The sequence below is a fragment of the Suncus etruscus genome, chromosome 4, assembly GCF_024139225.1.
Source record: "Suncus etruscus isolate mSunEtr1 chromosome 4, mSunEtr1.pri.cur, whole genome shotgun sequence".
NCBI lineage: Eukaryota > Metazoa > Chordata > Mammalia > Eulipotyphla > Soricidae > Suncus > Suncus etruscus.
In genome coordinates this window covers 141,001,644-141,023,308 of record NC_064851.1, presented here as the reverse complement: position 1 = coordinate 141,023,308, position 21,665 = coordinate 141,001,644, and the positions used below count along the sequence as shown (strand labels likewise).

General features: G+C 38.9%; 1 protein-coding gene and 1 non-coding gene across 2 annotated transcripts in view; one reads left to right on the top strand and one right to left on the bottom strand.

The window, feature by feature from the left end:
- Positions 1-1,366: 1,366 nt before the first annotated feature.
- FUT10 (fucosyltransferase 10) overlaps positions 1,367-21,665 on the top strand; it is a 104,744-nt gene continuing 84,445 nt past the window's right edge. Inside the window, exons 1-2 of the mRNA XM_049772366.1 lie at positions 1,367-1,447; positions 12,167-12,458. Coding sequence (XP_049628323.1) covers positions 1,367-1,447; positions 12,167-12,458 — 373 coding nt within the window. The remainder of the gene's footprint in view (positions 1,448-12,166; positions 12,459-21,665) is intronic.
- LOC126008485 (U6 spliceosomal RNA) lies at positions 7,514-7,619 on the bottom strand. The gene has a single exon (XR_007495813.1). It is a non-coding gene; the product is annotated as a U6 spliceosomal RNA (small nuclear RNA).

The window sequence follows — 21,665 nt, the reverse complement described above, 5'->3', positions numbered from 1 at the left end:
TTGTTCTCTTTATTACTGTGGATTTTGAGAATTCCATAGGTAAGAGAATAGTGAACTTCTAGTGGTTTATAATACCAAGATCTTTTTGTTAATGTAGAAAAGTGTCCTGGATTTTCAAGTAAGTCAAGGTAGATCCATGAAGAAGGAGTACACCATTAAGGTTTATAATATAATTCTACATATATTTTTTATTTTTATTATCTCTTTAATCCTATATTCTAGAGTTGTGTAGCAAGTCTGATCTTGGGAGCACTGTAGAATCACCCTGTGCATTTCACCAGAATGTCATTTTTTTTTTAGGTGGTGGTGATAGGGTTAGTTTGGGAGTTGAGCCACACCTGGTGGTGCTCAGGGTTTCCTCCTGGCTCTGTGCTCAGGACCACTCCTGGTGGTGATTGGTGGCCCATATATGGTGCCAAGTATTGAATTTGTGCTGGTTGCTTGCAAAGCAATCTTCTTAACCCCTATCTCTCTGACCTAAATACCTACATATATATATTTTTTTGTTTTAGGCTCACACCTGGCAGTGCTTAAGTATTATTCCTGGCTCTGGTTAGAGATCACTTCTTTAAGTGCTCAGAGTACCATATATGGTATCAGAGACCAAATCAGCTGAATTTGGGGATCAATTCAGCTGATCAGCTGAATGCAAGGTCTTATTAATTGATCTATCAATTAATTGATCTATTATTCATTTTTGATCAGTGACACACCTTTTATTTTTCTTATTTTTTTTACAGGAGTAGATGGATAATTTCTATTTCTCTACCCCATTGCAATTTACAAGAAAAGAAAATTCTGCATGTAAATGTTTTCTGGAATTAAGTCTTGAAGTGAGAAGATTTGGTAAAATCAGAATAAAATCTCCAGACCTTAAGTGGAGACCTCTCACTTATCTCCTGCCCTCTGTAACCTTGAGTAAATCAATTCCCCTTTCTGACCTTGTTATTTTACATGTGAGTGAGGTATTGGGACTGCATGATTTCAGATATCCCTGTTAGTTTTAATGTGTTGGGTATCTACATGCTAACCATGTACAACTCCATTTATGAAATATTCTGCACAATGGATAAAAGATTATTCATTTGTTACAGAATCTTTTGATGCCTTCTGCCACTCTGATGAATCTCCAGCTGCTCTGATGATAACTTATGAAGACTACATGCTGTTCTCTTTTGATGCCAAGCTGGGATCACTCAAAACCACGGATCTCAGTGCTTCATGGAGACCAGATCTCAGCAGGAATGGCCATGGAGGAAATTGGCGCCCAGATGGCACCTCTGTGTGAAGTTGTCTCAGTCAATAGACTAACTAGAGAATACCTGGTAGCCAGTCTAGCTCTGTCACTCACCTGGAGCAGGGCAGCATGGTGCAAATTCAGAGGAGGAAGGTACTGGCATCTTGCCTGTGCCTCGCAGCCACTGTGTTTCTGCTCATCACCCTTCAGGTATCAAGAATTCAAGTTGTACAATGTTGCCTTTGGGCCTTTGCCACCATTCTTGCTTCTCAGCTCCTTTTCTAAGGACTTTAAACCCCCATCCCTGCCCCCTCATTTTGCCTCATCTGTCAGGACCAGAAGTTTGTTGAGAGAAGGAACAAACAGTTTTTTGTGGGGAGGGTGGATTTCGACTAAACCTGATGTTACTAAAACTGATATTACTCCTAGCTCTGCACTCAGGAATCACTCCTGGCAGGCTCAAAAGACCATATGGATGTCGGAGATCTAATGGGCCAGTCGAGTCATGTACAAAGCAAGCACCCTACCTGCTGTACTATCTCTCTGGCTCTGGGAATATGAATTTTAAACAGATGAAGTAAGTTTAGTGAATGAATATGTCAGGCAGGAACAAGATCAGTGAGAGCATCAGTTTGGGATGATATTCAACTTCATTACCTGATTTTCAATTAGAGTAACAGTGGTTCTGTAATAGTAAAATTGTGGCTGAGAATTCATATATTTTGCATTCATTCAGGAAGCAATGGTTTAGTGTGCAACGTCAAGGTCTTTTAAAGGTTATTTGTGGCTGTGATATTGGCTGATGGAAAGGAAGATGTGCTCTGGCTTTTTTCAAGCTGCCATATCAATCTTCCTTCTTGATTAGGATTGAATGAGATCATGTTTATAAAAGAACTTTGATAAAGGACTTGTGCTGTCCTTCTGTCACCTTTTGCTGCTGAATTGGTCTTCTTTTTTAAAGTATTTTTTATTTAAATCCTTGAGAATTACAAAATTGCTCATAGTTGGGGATTAGACATACCATGTTTGAGGACCAATCTCACCACCAGTGTCCACCTTCCTCCACCAGTGTTTCTAGAGTTCATCCCACTCCCTATCCTTCACCCCAGCCTGCCAGCACAACAGGCCACCAATTTTGGTTGTTACAGATTGACTTATGATTTCATTGTTGTTGACTCTGGCCTTGATATTTAGTTCTGTCCTTTCAAAACACAACACATGCACCAGAGATTCCTTGGCCTCTGTCTCCTGTCCTTTCATATTTGTTTTCTCCTCCTCCATTCAATATTTTTCCTTTTCCTCACTATACTCTGGGGCCTAGAGTGTTTTTGATAACCCCCCTTTAAACTTTTGCATTTCTTTACACAATTATTCTAAATACCACATATAAGTGATATCCAGGACTTAGCCTTTTTTTTTTTTCTGACCTATTTCATTTAACATACCTTCCATTTCCATCCATGTTGCAGCAAAATTCGGTAAGCGAATAATTGCAAAAACTGCAATATTTGAAGGCCGGCCGTGGGCCACAAAATGTTGTATGGAGGGCCGCAAACGGCCCGCGGGCTGCGAGTTTGAGACCCCTGATATAGGTATTTACCCTTTGCAGTATTGTCCGCAGCACCCTATATATCAGCTTTCTTTCCTTTCCTATAGAGGAGGTAACCATGTGTTTTTATTTGACATGGATTGAATTGATGGTAATGAGGAGGAGAAGGTGGAAGAAGAGGGAGACAAGAAGAGAGAAAAGGGAAAACAAAACAGAACAAAACAAACCAACAATTAAATAACAACAACAACAACAACAACAACAAAAATATGAAGTAATGAGAAGAGAGGGTAAAAGAGCAAGGGCATGTTAGTTTGTTTGAACGTGTTCGATGCTTAGGCCCTGTAGTAAAAATCTGTAGGTCACGGTTGTCGCTTTGGTGGTCTGGCTGGTCATGCTAAAGAGTTTTATCCGGACATTTTCACGATGCAACCTGAGTATGGTGCCTCATGTGACTCAGCACACGCTTTGCAGTTTTTTGTTTTTTTTTTTTGGTTTTTGGGCCACACCCGGTGACGCTCAGGGGTTACTCCTGGCTATGCGCTCAGAAGTCGCTCCTGGCTTGGGGGACCATATGGGACGCCGGGGGATCGAGAACCGAGGTCCGTCCAAGGATAGCGCAGGCAAGGCAGGCACCTTACCTCTAGCGCCACCGCCCGGCCCCACGCTTTGCAGTTTTTTAAAAACCTTTTCACCAGAAAAGTTTCTTCTGTTCTGTTACTGTATGTCATGAATTTGTTAAAGAAACTGGTTCATTTGTAGTCTTGAATTAACCATATTCTGAATTTGCCTGACTTCTCCAATAGTTTTGTTTAATACGTTTGTCTATCCCTTATGTTTGTTATATGATGCCTAGTCTTAGTAATGTTTTTGAAAGCTCTTTGGCAGAAAAACTCTCCTTTGGATTGACAAAGGGCTGTGTGCATGCTTTTCATAAAGGAGAGCTGGATTGATCCCTGAACAAATGGTTCCCTGAGCATTGCTGAGAGTCCTTCCTAAGCAGAGTCAGGAGTAGCTCTTATAGTATATAATACATAGTAGTATATCACCAGGTTTGGCCCAAAAGCCAGAAAGGAAAAACATTTTCTATTTTTTGGAAATTAATTTATATCACACATAGTAGACATAAATTAGAAATATAGAACAAGATTTGCCTATAAAATTGTTACTTATTTTCTAAAAGCCTTTTAACCATTCTTATTATTTTTATTGATATAATTATGATTCATGGGACTGTGTGTGTTTCAAGGGTACCTCTTCAAATATATGTTAACATATATATGTTGTATATATATTCAAATATATTTTAGCACCCTATCTATTATCCAAGCACAGATATCTTTCCAGTACAATACGTTGTGCCCCCTCCTCTATTTCTTACCTTCTCCCTTCTTCCCAGTGGTTGGTTTTCATTTGGCTTTTTATATTCCTTTGTTTTCATTTTTTAAAAAAATCTTTAATATTGGGGCCAGAGTGATAGCACAGTGGGTAGGACGATGTTTGCCTTGTCGACCTGAATTTGATCCTTGGGATTTCATATGGTTTCCTGAGCTTGTCCAGAGTGATTCCTGAGTGCAGAGCCAAGAGTAATCCCTGAATACTTCTGGTACGGCCCATAAACAAATAGACAATCAAAAAAACACCCCCAAATTTTTTAATATTGTGGGTTGTATATTTGCAGAGGAAAGTACCAGGAAAAGATAGTTTGTGGCTACAAGTCAACTATTCCATCAAACTACTGGGAAAGTCATATTATTATATTATCATAAAAATGCTGAGATAGCTATTGGCAGGAATTCATTTTCTTTAGTTTTTAATGGTTATATTGCTCTCTTAATGCTTTTTTGTCATAAGTGATCCAATTTTTTAATGTTAGCATAATTTCTTATTCCTTTTAACTTTCAAACAGTAGTTTTTATTTTATTTTTTACAAGTCTTTCACAGTTATATTTAAGGTACAGAGTGACAATAAATTAGGGCAATTCCCCATCACCAGTGTGTTGCCCTCCCTTTGCTTCTGTTCCCAGCATGCATCCCTTACTTCCTCCCTTTGCCCCCTGGATTCCTTGTGTAATTGGTCCCCTTTGTATATAACTTGTAGATCTTGATTCTGTTGTTGACTTTGGGTTTGGTATTTAGGCCTGATCATTATTTCCACTCAGTGTTCATGTGACTTTTGCTCCTGGTACCATCCACTTTTTTTTCCCTCTTAATTTATGAGGCAGAACAAAATGATTCAAGATCTGTGGTTCTGTTGGGGGAAAAAATGCTGGGAGAAATCCATCTAGGAGCTATCAATATCAATTTAAAAGAAGAAAGAAAGGGGGAAAAAACAATGAAGAAGAAGAAGCAATGGCAAAATACACAATAGCCACTACAAACAACAACACAAAAAAGAAAAAAGTGGGAGGAGGGCTGATGTGGCCGAGTTTTTTTGTGCCCTTTTTTTTTTTTTTTCTGCATAGGCATAGTAAGTAATTGAGAAAATTCGAAAAGGAATTTCCTTGGCCTATAAGATACAGGGTTTCTCCGTCTTTGAAGCACACTGTTATGGGAACAACTACAGGTTCTAGATATGCTCATTATCGAACCCCAAAGTCTTTTTCCAGTGCCAGGAAATATTTTGCTTAGTGTGGCTAACGAAGTCAGTCCTCTGTAATTAGAGATCTTGGTATTTGCACAAGTCATAGGACACAGTCTAGGATAGAATCTTTATGTTTCTAGAAGTTCTGCTCCATCACTGTTGTTGTAGTCAGTTTTCTGTAATTAGTGTTCTTGGTTATTGCATAGATTTTAGGACGAAGCCTAGAATATAGTGTTTCCTTATGATTCTAGAAGTTCTGCTCAGTCATAGTTGTCAAAGTCAGACATCAGGAACTAGAGATCTTGGTTTTTGTTCAAATCCTAGGATGAAGCCTAGGCTAGGGTCTTTCTTATTGGACCCATGAAAAGTTCTGCGCAGTTGCAGTTGTCAAAGTTAGTCTTCTGTAATTAGTGAACTTGATTTTGCACATATCTAGGACTTAGTGTCTTCTGATTTCTTTTTAATATATAGATGTTTATTTAAGCACCATGATTACAAGCATGTTTGTAGTTGGGTTTCAGTCATAAACAGAACACCCCCTTCACCAGTGTAACATTCCAACCACCAATGCTCCCCACCTCCCCCGCCCCTGCCTGTATTCAACACAGGCATTTTACTCCTCTTATTCTTTTTTGTTTGTTTGTTTGTTTTTGGGTCACACCTGGCAGCTCCTGGCTCTACGCTCAGAAATCGACCCTGGCAAGCTCAGGGGACCATATGGGATGCTGGGATTCAAACCACCGTCCTTCTGCATGCAAGGCAAACGCTTTACCTCCAAGCTATCTCTCTGGCCCCACTCCTTGTATTCTTTAACATTGTCATGCTAGTTGTTAGTGTAGTTATTTCTCTAACAGCGTTCACCACTCTTTGTGGTAAGCTTCGAATTGTGAGCCGGTCCTTCTGGCCCTTCCAGCCCTTCCTTAACTCTGTTGTCTCTGGGCCTTATTACAGTAATGTCTTTAATTTTTCTTAAAACCATAGATGAGTGGGACTATTCTGTGTGTCTCTCTCTCTCTCCCTCTGGATAATTTCACCCAGGTTTTGTCCTGAGCATTTATCCCAAACAAGACTTTTTCTTCTAGAATTTCATACCAAGCAGAACTCAAACAAGTGAAATTTATAGATATGTATATATACATATACATAAATAAATAATTATATATAGAAATTAAAAAATGAGAATATAAGAAACTTAAGAAAATTTTAAGAAAAGAGGAGGGAAAAAAGGGGATGGAGGAGGCTACTTCTACATTTGGAAATAAACACACTGAGATATAACTATTGATGTATTAAACATACAAAGAAAATATAGATATCTCCATTAAGTCTTTTGAGATATTCTTGGGGAGGGTAAGATTCAGGGCCCATTTCCATCCCACACTGTGGTCTTGTTGAGTTTGAGACATGGTTTGCAGCAATAAGGGATCCAGTAGTGTCCTTGAGCTGGGGTTCCTTCTGGGGCTGAATTTGGTAGGGTGCAACAGTCCACGTTTAGGAAGTGTATATGAGAAGGAGTGTCACAGAGAATGAGTCTGTAGGAGTGGTGGTTGCAGCTTCTTGCCAGTGCCTGAGATGTGGGACTGAGAAGGTGTCCTTTTGCTTTGAGAGCTGGGTGGTGGCTTATTGGAGCTGAAGGTCGGTCTCAGTAACTAATGAGTTAAGAATTGAGGATAGGGCCCGGAGAGATCAGCTGATCCAGGACCAAAGGTGGTTGGTTCAAATCCCGGTGTCCCATATAGTCCCCCGTGCCTGCCAGGAGCTATTTCTGAGCAGACAGCCAGGAGTAACCCCTGAGCAACACTGGGTGTGGCCCCCCCCAAAAAAAAGAAAAAAAAAGAATTGGGGGTAAAGAGGGTTAAATAGTGAGATCTTAGAGGCTTTGTGTTTCCCCTTTTTTTTGCTTGACTTGATTGCTTCTACTTGCTATATCCTAGCACCTATGGTGTTCCAAAGTTCTACCATTTGGAATGTTGTGTTTCTTTATCAAGTATTATATGTATATTTGCTTTATATGTAAATGTCTCAGATAAGTGCTATCACTCTGTATTTATCTTTCTTCTTCTGGCTTACTTCATTTAACATAACATTTTCTAGTTCCATTCATGTTGCTGCAAAATCCATGATTGTATCTTTTTTTTTTTTTTTAAATATGGAACGTTTCCTGAATTTGCGTGTCATCCTTGTGCAGGGGTATGCTAATCTTCTCTGTATCGTTCCAATTTTAGTATATGTGCTGCTGAAGCAAGCACGATTGTGTCATTTCTAACTGCTATGTAAGTATATAAGTGTATATAAGTGCCACATTGTGTATAAGATCCACTGATCTGTTATTGTACGTCGAGGTTGATTCCATATCTTGGCTATTGTGCTGAGTGCTGCGATAAATAGTGGAGTGCATACATACTTTTTTGGAGGGCATTCTGGAGATGCTCAAGGATTACTTGTGGCTTAGTGCTCAGAATTGCTCCTTGTGGTGCTCAGGGACCATATGGAATGTTGAAATTGAACCTGGGTTGTCTGTGTGCACAGGAAATTCCTATCCATTGCACTTTATCGGTCCAGTCCACTCACACAGTAGATCTTAGTACATTTTTAGTCTTTGTTTTTCAGAAAGCCCAGTGAAAGCTTTGAGCCTTCCCCAGGAGTCCAAAATACTCTTATTTGTACCTGCCATGTTAGGGTGAAGCAAGTGAGGCCTCAAGTTCAATGGCCATTATCATTCCACTTGGCCTAGAGCCAATGTTTGGGATCTTTGATGCTTCAGCAATATGTGCAATTGCTGATGCACTGTAGCTAAAGTGTATGATTCCTGGTTCTTTCATAAACAACAGCAGCAGCAACAGTAAAAACAAAGAGAAAGGAGAGGAGAAAAGAAGAAAGTACCCAGATAGATAGAAAAGTATAGAGACACATGCCAAAAAAGAAACCATATTTTAGGACTACAAGCTACAATTGGGAAGAGATTTCTAAGGCATTGATCTTACCCTGGAGAACACTTTGTGGGTTATGCTGAATATCCAAGAACACAGCCCTACAGTCCAGCATAGTGGAGACAAATCCCTGAAATCCCTGCATTAAGGGCTAAAAGAGTGTAAATTCAGGTAAGCCTAGGAAACAGTAGAACCTGTGATCTAGCTGTCAATAATCCCATCAACGGAGCTGTCTGAAATCCAAAGCAGAAACATACATGAGTCTGAAGAGCACCCCTAGGAAGTGATTCCAATTACCATACTTAAAGCATTAGTATGAGAGACAAGAAACTACAGGGAGTAAATTAGGGTCAGATTTATTCTGCAGGCACTATTGGATGATTTCTTACAACCTGATAGCTGTGCTCGTGGATGCCATATTAGAATTCACTCTCCATTTTACTATACTATGAAAGCAATTCTTGAGAGACAAGCTCTCCACATGTGTGTAGTGAGTAGTTGAGCTGAATGACAGTTATCTAGGGTGATCATCCCAGACACACAACAGTCTTGGCCTCCACTAATCCTTACTTGCCTGCACTTGAATGCTCAGGATAAGTAAATTGGATCATTTGAAGCAGAGGGACCCCCCCACTGCTTGCTCTGGTCTTCTATTGCTTATGGCCAATTAGATTCCATTTCTAACCACACCTGTAGTGCTTTTACACAACTAAAGATACTATCCTTAAAAGGAAAAGACATTCTACTAATTAGGATAAAATACTTTCATAGCACGAAAGTGACAAAGAACTAATATCCAAGATATTTAAACTTATGTCAATAACCAATAACCATCAAAAACTGGAAAAAGTTGAATAGTTACTTAAACAACTCTTCATTCTTGAGCTGCACCCTAGGTCCCTCACACCTTATCCCTATTCACAGCTTATATTTGGCTCATGTGACCAGGGCCCAGAAAAATAGCCTGTGTTTTGAGGAACTTGAATTGCCCCCAACAACTGTCTGCCCTCTGCAAGTCCAAACACTACTCAGGGAACCTTGGGGCCCATCCCTGTATGGGTGGGACCTTTAAAGAGTGATGGTTATGTCTTTTGAGATATGTATGAGTCTACTTGCTACTCCCTTTGTGTCTAGGTCTTAGGTCTTAGATATCAGGTTTCCTTCCAAGCTCCTGACTCCATACTCCTTCCTTCCTTCCTTCCTTCCTTCCTTCCTTCCTTCCTTCCTTCCTTCCTTCCTTCCTTCCTTCCTTCCTTCCTGCCTTCCTTCCTTCCTTCCTTCCTTCCTTCCTTACTTCCTACCTTCCTTCCTTCCTTCCTTCTTCCATTTTTTTTTTTTTTTGCCACAACTGGAGATTCTCCTGGCTCTGCACTCAGAGAGTTTTCCTAGCAGGCTCAGGTGTTCATATGGATTGCTGGGGATCTAACTGGCTGTTAGATCTGGCTGTGTACAAAACAAATGCCCTCCATGCTGTGCTATTGCTTTGATCATCTTTCCTTTGAGGTTTGTTTGATTTTGTTTTTGTTTTATTTTGTCTTTTTGGGCCACACTCGGTGACAGGGGTTATTCCTGGCTTTGCACTCAGAAATTGCTACAGGCTCGGGACCATATGGGATGCCAGGGATCAAACCCAGGTCCATCCTGGGTCAGCTGAGTACAAGGCAAATGTCCTACTGCTGTGATATCACTGGTCCTCCTTTGAGGTTTATATATATATATATATATATATATATATATATATATTTAATTTAAGTAACATGATCATAGTTGGGTTACAGTCACAAACAGAACACCCCCTTCACCAGTGTAACATTTCCCCCACCCCCCTTTCCATTCCCTGCCTGTATTTGAGACAGGCATTCTACTACAGTTATTTGTTTTTAAGTTTAGTATATTGTTTTTTTTTTCTTAAAGGATAAGATTAAAAATATATAGTAAAGGTGTTATAGTGGCAATCACTGTTGTTTGCATAGGTCCAGAAAAATAAGGGGAAAATGGGAAAAAAAATCCTTGGCCTGATTACAAGAAGGCCTCACCTCAGAAGTCTATTGGCATAAGACCGATTCTGGGTTCCAGGCACACAAGTCTGTACAACCTGAGTCATTCTCCGTGGTCCCAGTGAAACTTTTTCACACTTTAGTTATTGTTGGTATCAGGTTCTTATATTTAAAGATTCTGGATTCTATGCATTTCTTTCATCGATGTCTGGTTGATGTGGAGCATCCTCTAAATTCAGCATACCATTAAATGCGGAGCAATCTGCCCTGCAAGCAGGCTGTTGCTGAGAGCAACAGTGTGTGTTGAGAGCACTCTTTGGAGTAAATCAATGCAAAGCAGTGGTAAGTCTTCCCTGGTAGAGGCTTGGATCCTGTAATGTTATAGACAATTGTGGTTGTTTTCATAGATGGTACCCATTGTTCAGGTGTGGTACCCATTCTTCTGAGGCCTAAGCCAAATCATTATGCCAATGTTCAGAATATAAGGCCTAATTACATTACCAAATTTGTGTTCCCATCTCTATTAGATAAGAACTTGTTTGCATACATATTATTTTCCCATTTTAATGTGTCTATGCAAAAGAGAAGCAATGCCAATGCATCTGGGGGCCGACGAATAAAGCCCAACATTCCCTGTAACTTGGTTCAAACATGAATTCTATACAGAGATACTCTTCTACCAGTATTGCTTATAAAACAGATCTCAAAGGGAAAAAATCAAACAATCAAATAACAAAACCAGTGGGCAAAAATTGTCACTTTATGAGGATATTCAAAAAGAGTTATAGATGTTAAGGGAATACATCTGAGATATAAAAAGGAGATACATGTGTCCCTTTTATATTTTTAAGTAAAAGAATCTCTTGCAAGCAACAACAAAACAACAACAACAAAAAGAAATGGCTGTTACCAACATGTAAAAAAAAATGTCCCTACCACTGATTATCCAAAAATGCAAGTCAAAACTACTATGATATTACTTCTTCCTGTGACAATGGTCTAATTAAAGGGACCAGAGCTAGGGTTGGGAGCAAGTATAGCCGGTAAAAGAACATTTGACACAGTTCTGATCTCCAGTACCCAATATGGTCCCCCGAGCCTGACCAGAGTGATTCCTGAGTGCAGCATCAGGAATTAGCTCTGAACATCTCTTGGTTTGTGGCCCACAAACCAATAAAACAAAATAAAAAGAAACAGAAAAGTGTTAGGCTATAGAGAAATAGGGATCCACAGACACTGTTGATGGAAATATAAATTGATTCATTTTGTATGAAAAAACAGCATGGAAGTTTCTCAAAATATTAAACCATATGTTCTAGCAATCTCTCCAAAGAACACAAAAGAAACCATTAAAAAAAGTTATATGTGTACCTAAGTTCATTGCAGTGTTATTTATTATCGCCAAGAACTAGAAACAACCGAAGTGCCCCACAATAGGTGAGTAGATAGAGAAGCTGTGGTACATATATGTAGTGGAATGCTACTTAGCTATATGAAAAGAGGAATTTTGCTTTTTTAATGGTGACATGGTTGGAACTGCAAAGTGATAGTAAGTCAGAAGGAAAAAGACAAGTGCCACAAGATTTTACTCAGATGGATATAAATAATTCAAAGTGGGAAGGTGATATAAACAAGAATTAAAGTAAGGGAAAATTCAAAGCAAAATTCAAAGCCTTTTAGTTCTTACCACAGAACAATGAGAGGAATGAGGGACAAAAGCCTGGCTGGTCCAGTGGTGGTGAGGATGGTCTTGTGATGTAGATTTGAAGAGGTGCGAATCTCTACTCCTCTGTGATCCTGTAAACCAGAGTCTTCTCAATGCAGTACTGTGATGCAAAAATAAACAAACAAAAATGTCTTCTTTTTTAGGTAGTAGTTGAACTGGGAAAATTTGAAAGGAAGAATTTAAAAAGTTCCAAGTTGCGAGGTGTATCGTCAAACACCATGAAAAAGACTACACACTTCTCTTCACTCCATAAGAAGGAATTACGGACAAGTAAGAGATCAAAATCGGAAGCTGAGACCTACCCCATTATGCTCTGGTGGTCTCCACTGACAGGAGAAACTGGGAGGCTAGGCCGGTGTGGAGCAGATACCTGTTTTTTCACCATCAACAAGACATACCTTTATCATCCCAACACCAAAGCATTCCTCTTTTATGGTAAGCAGGGATTTCCTTCTCTCTGCTGTCATCTTTCTTCAAAACTGAGTAAATAATTATTTCCCTAAGGAAGAGATGGTAGAGAAATTTTATTCCTCTTTCCTGGTTTATGCCTTAGTTTTGATACATTCTGAGAAAGATTCTTGCAAGGTAAGTTCTTGGCAACTTAAGTTTGAAAGCATATTTATTTTACTCTTAGCTCAGTATTCTTTTTTTCTCAGAATTTTGAAGACATTTCTGTCTTTCAGTTTCTAGTTTTAATTGTGGAAGAATTTAAAAGTGTCTTGGTCCTCCAATTTTTGTGTATAGTATGCTTTCTCCCTGCCTCCATCTACCTTCTCTGTAAAACCATAGGTTCTTCTCTTGCCAGTTTGAAAATTCAATACTGATTGCTTTGAGAGGTATAAAATTCCTTTTATTGAAGTTTACACTCAAATATCTGATTATCACAAAGTCTACAAAATAGTATTTTGGTTTAGTAATTTTTCTAGGACTTACATTTTCACCCAATTGATTTTGTGGTTATTGTTGACTTTTTTTTTTTTTTTAACAAGGCCCAGCTGTTTTCTGGGTTTACTCCTGGCTCTGTGCACAGAAATTACTGCTGGTGGTAGTCAGACCATCTGAAATATCAGGGATTTAGTCTGGGACAGTTGCATGCAAGACAAGTTCCTTACCCACTATACTATCTCCAGCCTCTTCCCCACTTAAATTTTGTTTGTTTGTTTTTGGGCCACACCTGGTGATGCTCAGGGGTTATTCCTGGCTATGTGCTCAGAAATTGCTCCTAGCTTGGGGGACCATAAGGGATGCCGGGGATCAAACCCAGGTTCGTCCTGGATCAGCCGACTGCAAGGCAAATGCCCTACTGCTGTGCTATCACTCTGCCGCCCACCCCACTTAATTTTATCAGCATACTTAGATATTATATTTCTCTAGGTCTTTTTTTCTTGCCAAATTCCCAGAAGACTGATGTATCAAACAAATGGTTTTTGTTTTCACATCTTTGATTTTATTACACTGCAGTTCCTAAATGAATCTCATAGAGATTCAGAATCAAAATATGCCATTTGAATACCCTTCCAATTGAGTGTATCTTCTACTAGCTAAACTTAACTCATGTGATTCAGCCAAAGCTTAAATACAGTCAAACTGAAGTAGTCACCATTTTAACCTTAAGCTACAGAAGTTCCTATCTCAGTACCATTATTCATTTTAGTTTTAGGATCTTTTTGGTGGGGTTTTGGGTCACAACAAATATCACTTTGGATACTCCTGGTTCTGCGGTCAGAAAAATACTCCTGGCAGACCGGGGGGACCATATAGGATGCTGGGGATTGAAACGAGGTCCATTCTGGGTTGGCCGCATGCAAAGCAAATGACCTACTGAGTGTGCTACTGCTCCAGCTCCATAGGATAATTTGTTATATCAAAAATAACCTATAGAATACCACCTACCACTTATTTGGCAATGAGGTTGAATATTAGTTTTTGATGCCCAGGATTATTTTAAAACCAAGATTTTATGCAACTACAACGCAAAGATAAAGGATAGATACACTGAAAGAGGTATGTCAACAAATCTTGGGAATTTTATTTTATTTTTGGAGGGGCACACTTGGTGATGCTCAGGGGTTATTTCTGGCTCTGAACTCAAGAATCATTCCAGGCAGTGCTTGGCCACCATATAGGATGCCTGAGATCCAACCCAGGTTAACTCTGTGTAAGGCAAATGCCTTCCCTCCTATTATTTCTTTCTGGCTCTTCTTGGGTAATTTTAAAGAAGAGAGATATCACATTTGATTGAAAGAATAAGGAAGGATTTCATAAGCTTCTTTCAAAATAAATATAGAAAGAAAATTGAAACTTGAAGGAGAATGGAGTTAGATTGTGTTGAGATTGGATGACATTCCAATGTGAAGAATGACATGAATGGGGAATGGGAGTAGCAAATCATGGGTAAGAAATGAGACAAAACTATGTTTTATTTAGTGTAAGAGAGAGATAATGTTGAAGCATATTTTGGGAACAGTATGGAGAATTTGAAGCTCTAACATGATTTTGCATCAGATTAGAGGATGATATCAGGAATCCTCTGTAAACTGAATGTTTTTTTTTTTAAAAACAACTCAAGTATAATACCTGTGATACCCTTCAGTTTTCCTTCAGTAAATATAGCCTCCATTCACAGATTTCCACAGGATTGCTTTGATTTCTTTTATGCTACCTAGTAGTTTGTACATCTACTATAATGTCAGCCATAGTGTCAGTCCTGAAGAATAAAGAGATAAATTAGGTAATTATGGCAATTGTGTTCTGTATAATTTCACTAATATTGTTTCTCCAGGATTGTACAAGGTCCTCAGGTTACTTAGTTGAGTTGAGCTTGGTGCCGGGGGCCACAGGGTTATACTTGGCAACACTAGCAGGCTTGGTAGTATGGGAAGCAAGTGCATACAGTGCTGGAAATTGAACTTGAATCTTGTAACACTTTGAGTTATCTCCCCAGGTTCAGTATACAACTTCTGATGACAGGACAATGTCAAATTCACGTCTGTGCTTTTCCCATTCCCTCTCTATATAGAGCAGAGTAGAAAATTCTCAGCTGTCCTGAGACTTCAGTAAAGGATTTCAGAAACTAAAGTCTTCTTTGTCCATATAGGAAGATTGAAGCTCAAGAAAGTTAGGATGTGTCAAGATTACAATGGATTTAACAACTGATTTAGGGAACCAAGTGGCCTTGTATTCAGTGCTTTTACCTAGACCATATTTGAATGTTTACTCCTGAGCATATAGCAAAGTATACTCATGCATGAGTATTATACTCATGAGTATAATTAAACTTGGATACTTGGATTTTGGAAGTGCTGAAGGTATATTGTTTTTAACGAACTGAATTAGAAATTTAATTCATTAATAAGGTCTATTGAGCAAAATTGAATGACGATAGCACACGTTCAGTCTTCGGGTTCCAAATTCTAGTTAAGTAGGTTACTTGAAACTGCAAATAGGACTCTGGTGCTGCAGGAATTAAAAGGAAAAGACTGGAACAGGATTCTGGAATCAAACACTGACCTAATTAAGGGAAATGAAAACTTGAATGATTTTGACCTTAACAGAAGTTTTGTAAGCCAGAATATTGAAAGTTTTGTTATTTTAGTATCCTGCTTTCTTACTTCTCTTTGTGAAGATGGTTTATTACTTATTATAAACATTTTATTTAAAAAATTTTTTTAAACACCAAGATTTACAAAGTTATCCATAATACAGTTGTTTCAGGAATTTAATGTCCCAACACCGATCCCACAACCTAGTGGGACCTTCTCTCCATGAATGTTCTCAATTTCTCACCCATTTCCCCAAGCTTGCTCCCTTAGCAGGCACAAATTTGTTTTATATAGCTTGTTTCAACAAAATAGAAAATGGTATTATCAGAAAATAGACATATTTCTAAATGTCATAGCTAAAGACTCTTACCAAATAAAGTATAGTCCACTTTTTGTGTGTTGTTTAAGTCAGGAGACAATGCCACCATTTATCTGTTAACAATACTCTGAAAAAGAAATCAGTCACAGTAAATAAATTATTGTCATGATTAGTTAATATTTACTAAATTTAGTCCCCAAAACTATTACCTTAGTGATTTAGGAACATAGTCTGCATTTGTCAACTGTTTTATTGAAAAGTGTCTGTCATGAGAGAGAGAGAATTGGTTTCTCATGAGGCTGAGGAGAGTTAGCATAGGAAGCTAGGGAACTGCTCTTATTTTTCTGTGAGTCTTTTCCTTCCTTCCTTCCTTCCTTCCTTCCTTCCTTCCTTCCTTCCTTCCTTCCTTCCTTCCTTCCTTCCTTCCTTCCTTCCTTCCTCCCTTCCCTTCCCTTCCCTTCCCTTCTTTCTTTCTTCCCTTCTTTCTTTCTTTCTTTCTTTCTTTCTTTCTTTCTTTCTTTCTTTCTTTCTTTCTTTCTTTCTTTCTTTCTTTCTTTCTTTCTTTCTTTCTTTCTTTCTTTCTTTCTTTCTTTCTTTCTTTCTTTCTTTCTTTCTTTCTTTCTTTCTTTCTTTCTTTCTTTCTTTCTTTCTCTCTCTCTCTCTCTCTCTCTCCTTCCTTCCTTCCTTCCTTCCTTCCTTCCTTCCTTCCTTCCTTCCTTCCTTCCTTCCTTCCTTCCTTCCTTCCTTCCTTCCTTCCTTCCTTCCTTCCTTCCTTCCTTCCTTCCTTCCTTCCTTCCTTCCTTCCTTCCTTCCTTCCTTCCTTCCTTCCTTCCTTCCTTCCTTCCTTCCTTCCTTCCTTTCTTTCTTTCTTTCTTTCTTTCTTTCTTTCTTTCTTTCTTTCTGTTTTTGGGTTACACTCTGCATTGTTCAGGAGTTATTTTGGGCTCTGCACTTGGGATCATTTCTCAAGGGGTGGAGGACCATCTGGGATGCTGAGGCACGAATCTTGGTTGGGCACATGGAAGGCAAGTGCCTTACCCACTATACTATCTTTTCAGCTCACCTTTTAGTTGAGTTTCTAAACAGAAGTTTTAGTCCACAGAGGCATATGGATTACAGAACAAAAGACAGCCCACTAAATATTTCCCTTGCTCAGAGATATGTCTAATTATACACCATCATGAAGTCTCCTGTTTGAAGAGGTGGGTGTGAGGTTGGAGAACAGCAACACATTTCTCCAGGACTTGGTCCTGAATGAACTCAGTCAAGAAATTTGGAACTTTCATGAGTGTAATCTCATTTCTTAATAAAACTGGAATAAATAGATTGGAATCATATCTATTTTAGTTGTTGTTTCTTTATTTTTTTAAGCCACATCCAGCTGTGCTCAGGATTTACTATGCTCAGTTATCACTTGGCTCAGGAGGGTTCATGAAATTGAACCCTCATCTGCTGTGTGCAAGGCAAATACCATACCTGCTGTGCTGTCTCTTTGGCTGTGGAGTCATATCTGTGTTAATGAAGAGGAAATTAAAACTTAGAGTTCAAGCACTTATAAGAGTGATAGGATACAAAACTTTCTCCTAATGGAAAATTGTGAAATAATATGGTCCAGATTATATTTCCAATGTAGTTGATTCAGAGAAGCTTCCTAAAGGACACTATTATGAGGAATATTTTCAGAAAAGAGTTTACGGATACATAAGATGAAGGTGGATAGACTCAGTCCTGGGAGCAACAGAAAACAGTGTGATAATGGATTCTGTGGTCTGAAATGTTAAACGGGTGGTAAATTGTATCTTTTTTCACCTGTGTAAATTGTGTCTTTTTACACCTTTGTTTTACCAATTCTGAGCTGTAACAAAATACATTTTGAACATTCAGGTATCACTTCTGCAGATAGTGAGTGGTTTTGTTTTTTGAATTATGCTGTCAACTCAAAATTCCAACATTCAGTTGTACGGTGCCTGTTTAGAGTCACCATTTGCCAGGCCTCTTGCCATTGTTGGAGAAGCAGTGGAAATAGACAAGCGTTATTTGATGTGATTAGGTAAAGTTGATGTCTTAACAGCGTCTGCCTGTTTCCTTACTTGGCCATTGTTGGGCCTGTTGATTCTGTTGGGGAATCTCCTCTGTTTTCCTGGGTGACTTACCAGCAACTCACTGGATCGAGATTTCTGTTGCTCGCACTGATTATATGTTAGTTCTTGCTAGTTCTCTCTTCAGGTTGACTAAATTTATCTCAGGTTCTTTTGAATGTGCATAATAGCACACCACGTGAAGACAGGAGATAGCTAAGAAATAGGCTTAGATGGACTGTTATGGAAGTAGTAAAGTTGAATATAAAAAAGAAGCTCATGGGGTTGGAGCAATAGCACAGTGTTATCTTGCACATAACAGGTTTGATTCCTGGCATCCCATATAGTTTCTCTAAACCTCTAGGAGTGATTCCTGAGCATAGATCTAGGAGTAAACCCTGAGTATCACTGGGTGTGACCTCAAAACAAAAAATATTCAAAAAGCACACAAAAAAGCTCATAACTTATTGATAAGTTATATAGATATATACATGTATACCATATATATATCAGTATATATACATATATACATATATCATACTCTGCAAATATATCTGTTCCCAGAGAAATTTTTGCTATAATTAATCCTTTATTTTATTTTAATATTTTGGTTTTGGGTGACAGTGATGCTCAAGGGTTGCTTTTAGCTCTGCACTCAGGAATCACTCTTGGCGGGGTTTAGGGGACCTTATGGGATGCTGGGTTGAATCCAGGTTGGCAGTATACAAGGTATACGATATGTCATAAACTCTTTAAGTGCAGAAGAGATTTGGGGTGCTATTTTCCACCTTTCTGCCTTATTTGCCAGAAACTTTCAAAAGATGGAAATAAATTTGACAAAAGCTGAAAGTATGATCCATCTTTTATATTGTATGAATAAAAAAATTCAATCACAAGTCCCACTGAAAGGGACGAAGCTTTGTCAACAACTCTGACAACTGAAGACCAGGTATGTAAGAAAGCATACATCTGTTCTATATCTGTACTATATCTCTGGCTCCAAATCCCTTATTTTAAGTAGACATCTTGTTTTTGCATCATTATTTGCAGGGCACTTTATAGAGGCAAGTCCACCCTTAGAGCTCTCCCTTCTCTCCCCAGTTACCTAGTCCCTCCTGATTGTGTTTTTAACGGCTGTTCTATACTCCACTCAGGCTTCTTTGTAGCCAGTGCTCTCTTATTTACTCCTCTCTCCACCAAGCTGCTGCCTCTCAAATAGGAAAAGCTTTTCCCCAGCCTCACAGCCTTTCCCTGGCCCTTTTTTCACTTGGGATGTGATACCCCAGCTTTTTCTTTCACTGATCTCTGCCTCTGTTTCTTTTTCAGAGCAGCCTTTTCGTCCTCATCCTTCTGTACTGGTTCCCACACCTCTTTTCTGTGGCAGAAACTCTTACCTTAATTTTTTTTCAGCAATCACTCCTCATTGGCCCATTGCCTCCCTATCCCTACATTGCATTTCTTGTACAGGAATAAAAGAAACCTTGTTTTGTTGATTGTTGTTACCTCTACTGAGAGGACCCAGTGCAGGGAAGAAAGCAGGCTTGAGTAAACCTTCTTGAATGAAAGTATAAGGGAAACTGGCCTGATTCTTGCCAGGGAAGAAATGAGAATGTTGGTACATTTATCCTCACTGGGTCTTTTTTTTTTTTTTTTAATCTTTGTTTTGGGGGTGGTCCCCAGCTGTGCTCTGAGACTTCTCCTAGTTCTGTGCTCAGGATCACATTTGGAAGTGCTCTGGGGTCTTGCTGGGGTCCTGGGGATCAAACACAGGTCAGATGCATGCAAGACAAATGCCCTGCCCTTTTTTACTGGGTCTTTTTTTTTTTTTTTTTTACTAGCTCTTGAGATGTTATATAAGTCTCCCTAGTTGTATCCCTGGCATTCTTGAAGGAGTTCACCGGACCCTATGATTAAACCTTTGATTTACTTAAATTACACTGTATTAAATGTATTCTCCTACACAGTTAAACACCGTGTACAGGCCTATTTAAGAGAAACAGCTGACTCTGCCCTCATTTTCCAGTCCCTGGAAACTATCACTTTCCACCCCTTTAGCTATTTTCTTAATAACATGCTTATATTGTTACTTCCTAATTTTGTAATTTGTAAGATTAGGCTTTATTCATTGACTCCCCAAGAAGGAATATGAGGATTTCAATTATTTGGTTACTCAGTATTTCCCACTATTATAACGACATAATTGCAGGTCACAGTTAAGCTTCACAGGCTGGTGGCCCTCCCTGTCAGTATTTTTAGAGGTGTGATCTTGGTCTGGTAGGTTTCCCAGAGAGGATTACTCTTTTAGTTCTCTGCTGAGAGGATATAACAGAGTTGCTAAACTTCCGGAAGCAGAGTGTGAGAAGACAATGAATCTTTTTAATTCTCTGTCTGTAAAATATCTTGTAGTCTCCTTTTTTCACTATGACATCACTGATCCTCCTCAGAGCCTGTTCCTCCAGCATGGAGACCCATCTCTGACCTCCTCAGAATAAAGACCTTTTATACTCTCACAGACTGGGGAAGGGCAAGGGTCTCAGTTAGTCAGAATAAAGATTCCTGGCATCTTTCTCTTAAATTAGCTTTTAAATAATCTTCACTTTTACTTTCAGATATACCCATTGTTGTCAAGATCTGGAGAGTTTGAGGGTCTCCTCAGTAAATTAGGTTGTTCATTGACTTACCTCAGTGAGACTAAGCCAGGAATGTTTATATCACTATGCTTTCCAACATGATTGCTATTTAATTGGTCATTCTTTGCTGTTTGGCTTTACAGAGGTCACACATGAATATAGAGCCAGAAATTGACCCTAAGCACCACTGGGTGTGGCTTAAGTCCACCCCAGAAATGCTAAAAAAAGAGTAATTTGTTGTTGTTGTTTTTGAGGCCCAGTTAACTTACTGGTACTCAAAGCTTATGTTTGGCTCTGTGTTCAGAGGCTCAGAGATCACTCCTGATGGGCTCAGGGGACCAGATACGGTGCCTAGGATTCAACTCCCTAAGTAGAAAACCCATAATTTATATTAATGAACTCTAATTGTGCCATCTCTATAAATATAGTTTTATTAATAATTTGTCAGGGAAAAAATAAGGGCATGATAAAGTATGAATTGTTTTGTTAACTTCTGGAAAAGAAGAAAGAACATTCCTCTGGGCTTTTTCCCAGTCTTGACACTTAGGATGAAGGCCATATTACTGGCATTGTTTGGCAGGATGTCATTGTGGCCACTTGGAGACAGTTGTATTGCAGTCTTTATTACAGAGATCAGCAATGATGATTATCACCTTGCACAAGAAGCAGTAGCCAGTGGCTCTTAAGAGAACAGATGTATGCCTTCTTACATACCTGGGCTTTCGGTGTGAGGTTTTTTTGACAAAGCTTTGTCCCTTTCAGTGGAACTTGTGATTGATATTTTTTATTCATACAATATAGAGGATGGATCATACTTTCAGCTTTTGTCACATTTATTTCCATCTTTTGAAAGTTTCTGGCAAATAAGGTAGAAAGTTGGAAAATAGCACCCCAAATCTCTTCTGCACTTAAGAGTTTATGACATTCTTATTTTGTGATTGATGAGTGGTTCTCAAACCTAGTTCATCTGAAATCATGAGATAAGAGCAAGCATTAAAAGGAAAATACCAATTCCCTGAACCCCTCTTCAAGCTTATCATTAATCTCTGCTGTTGGAGATGCAATCTGTCAAT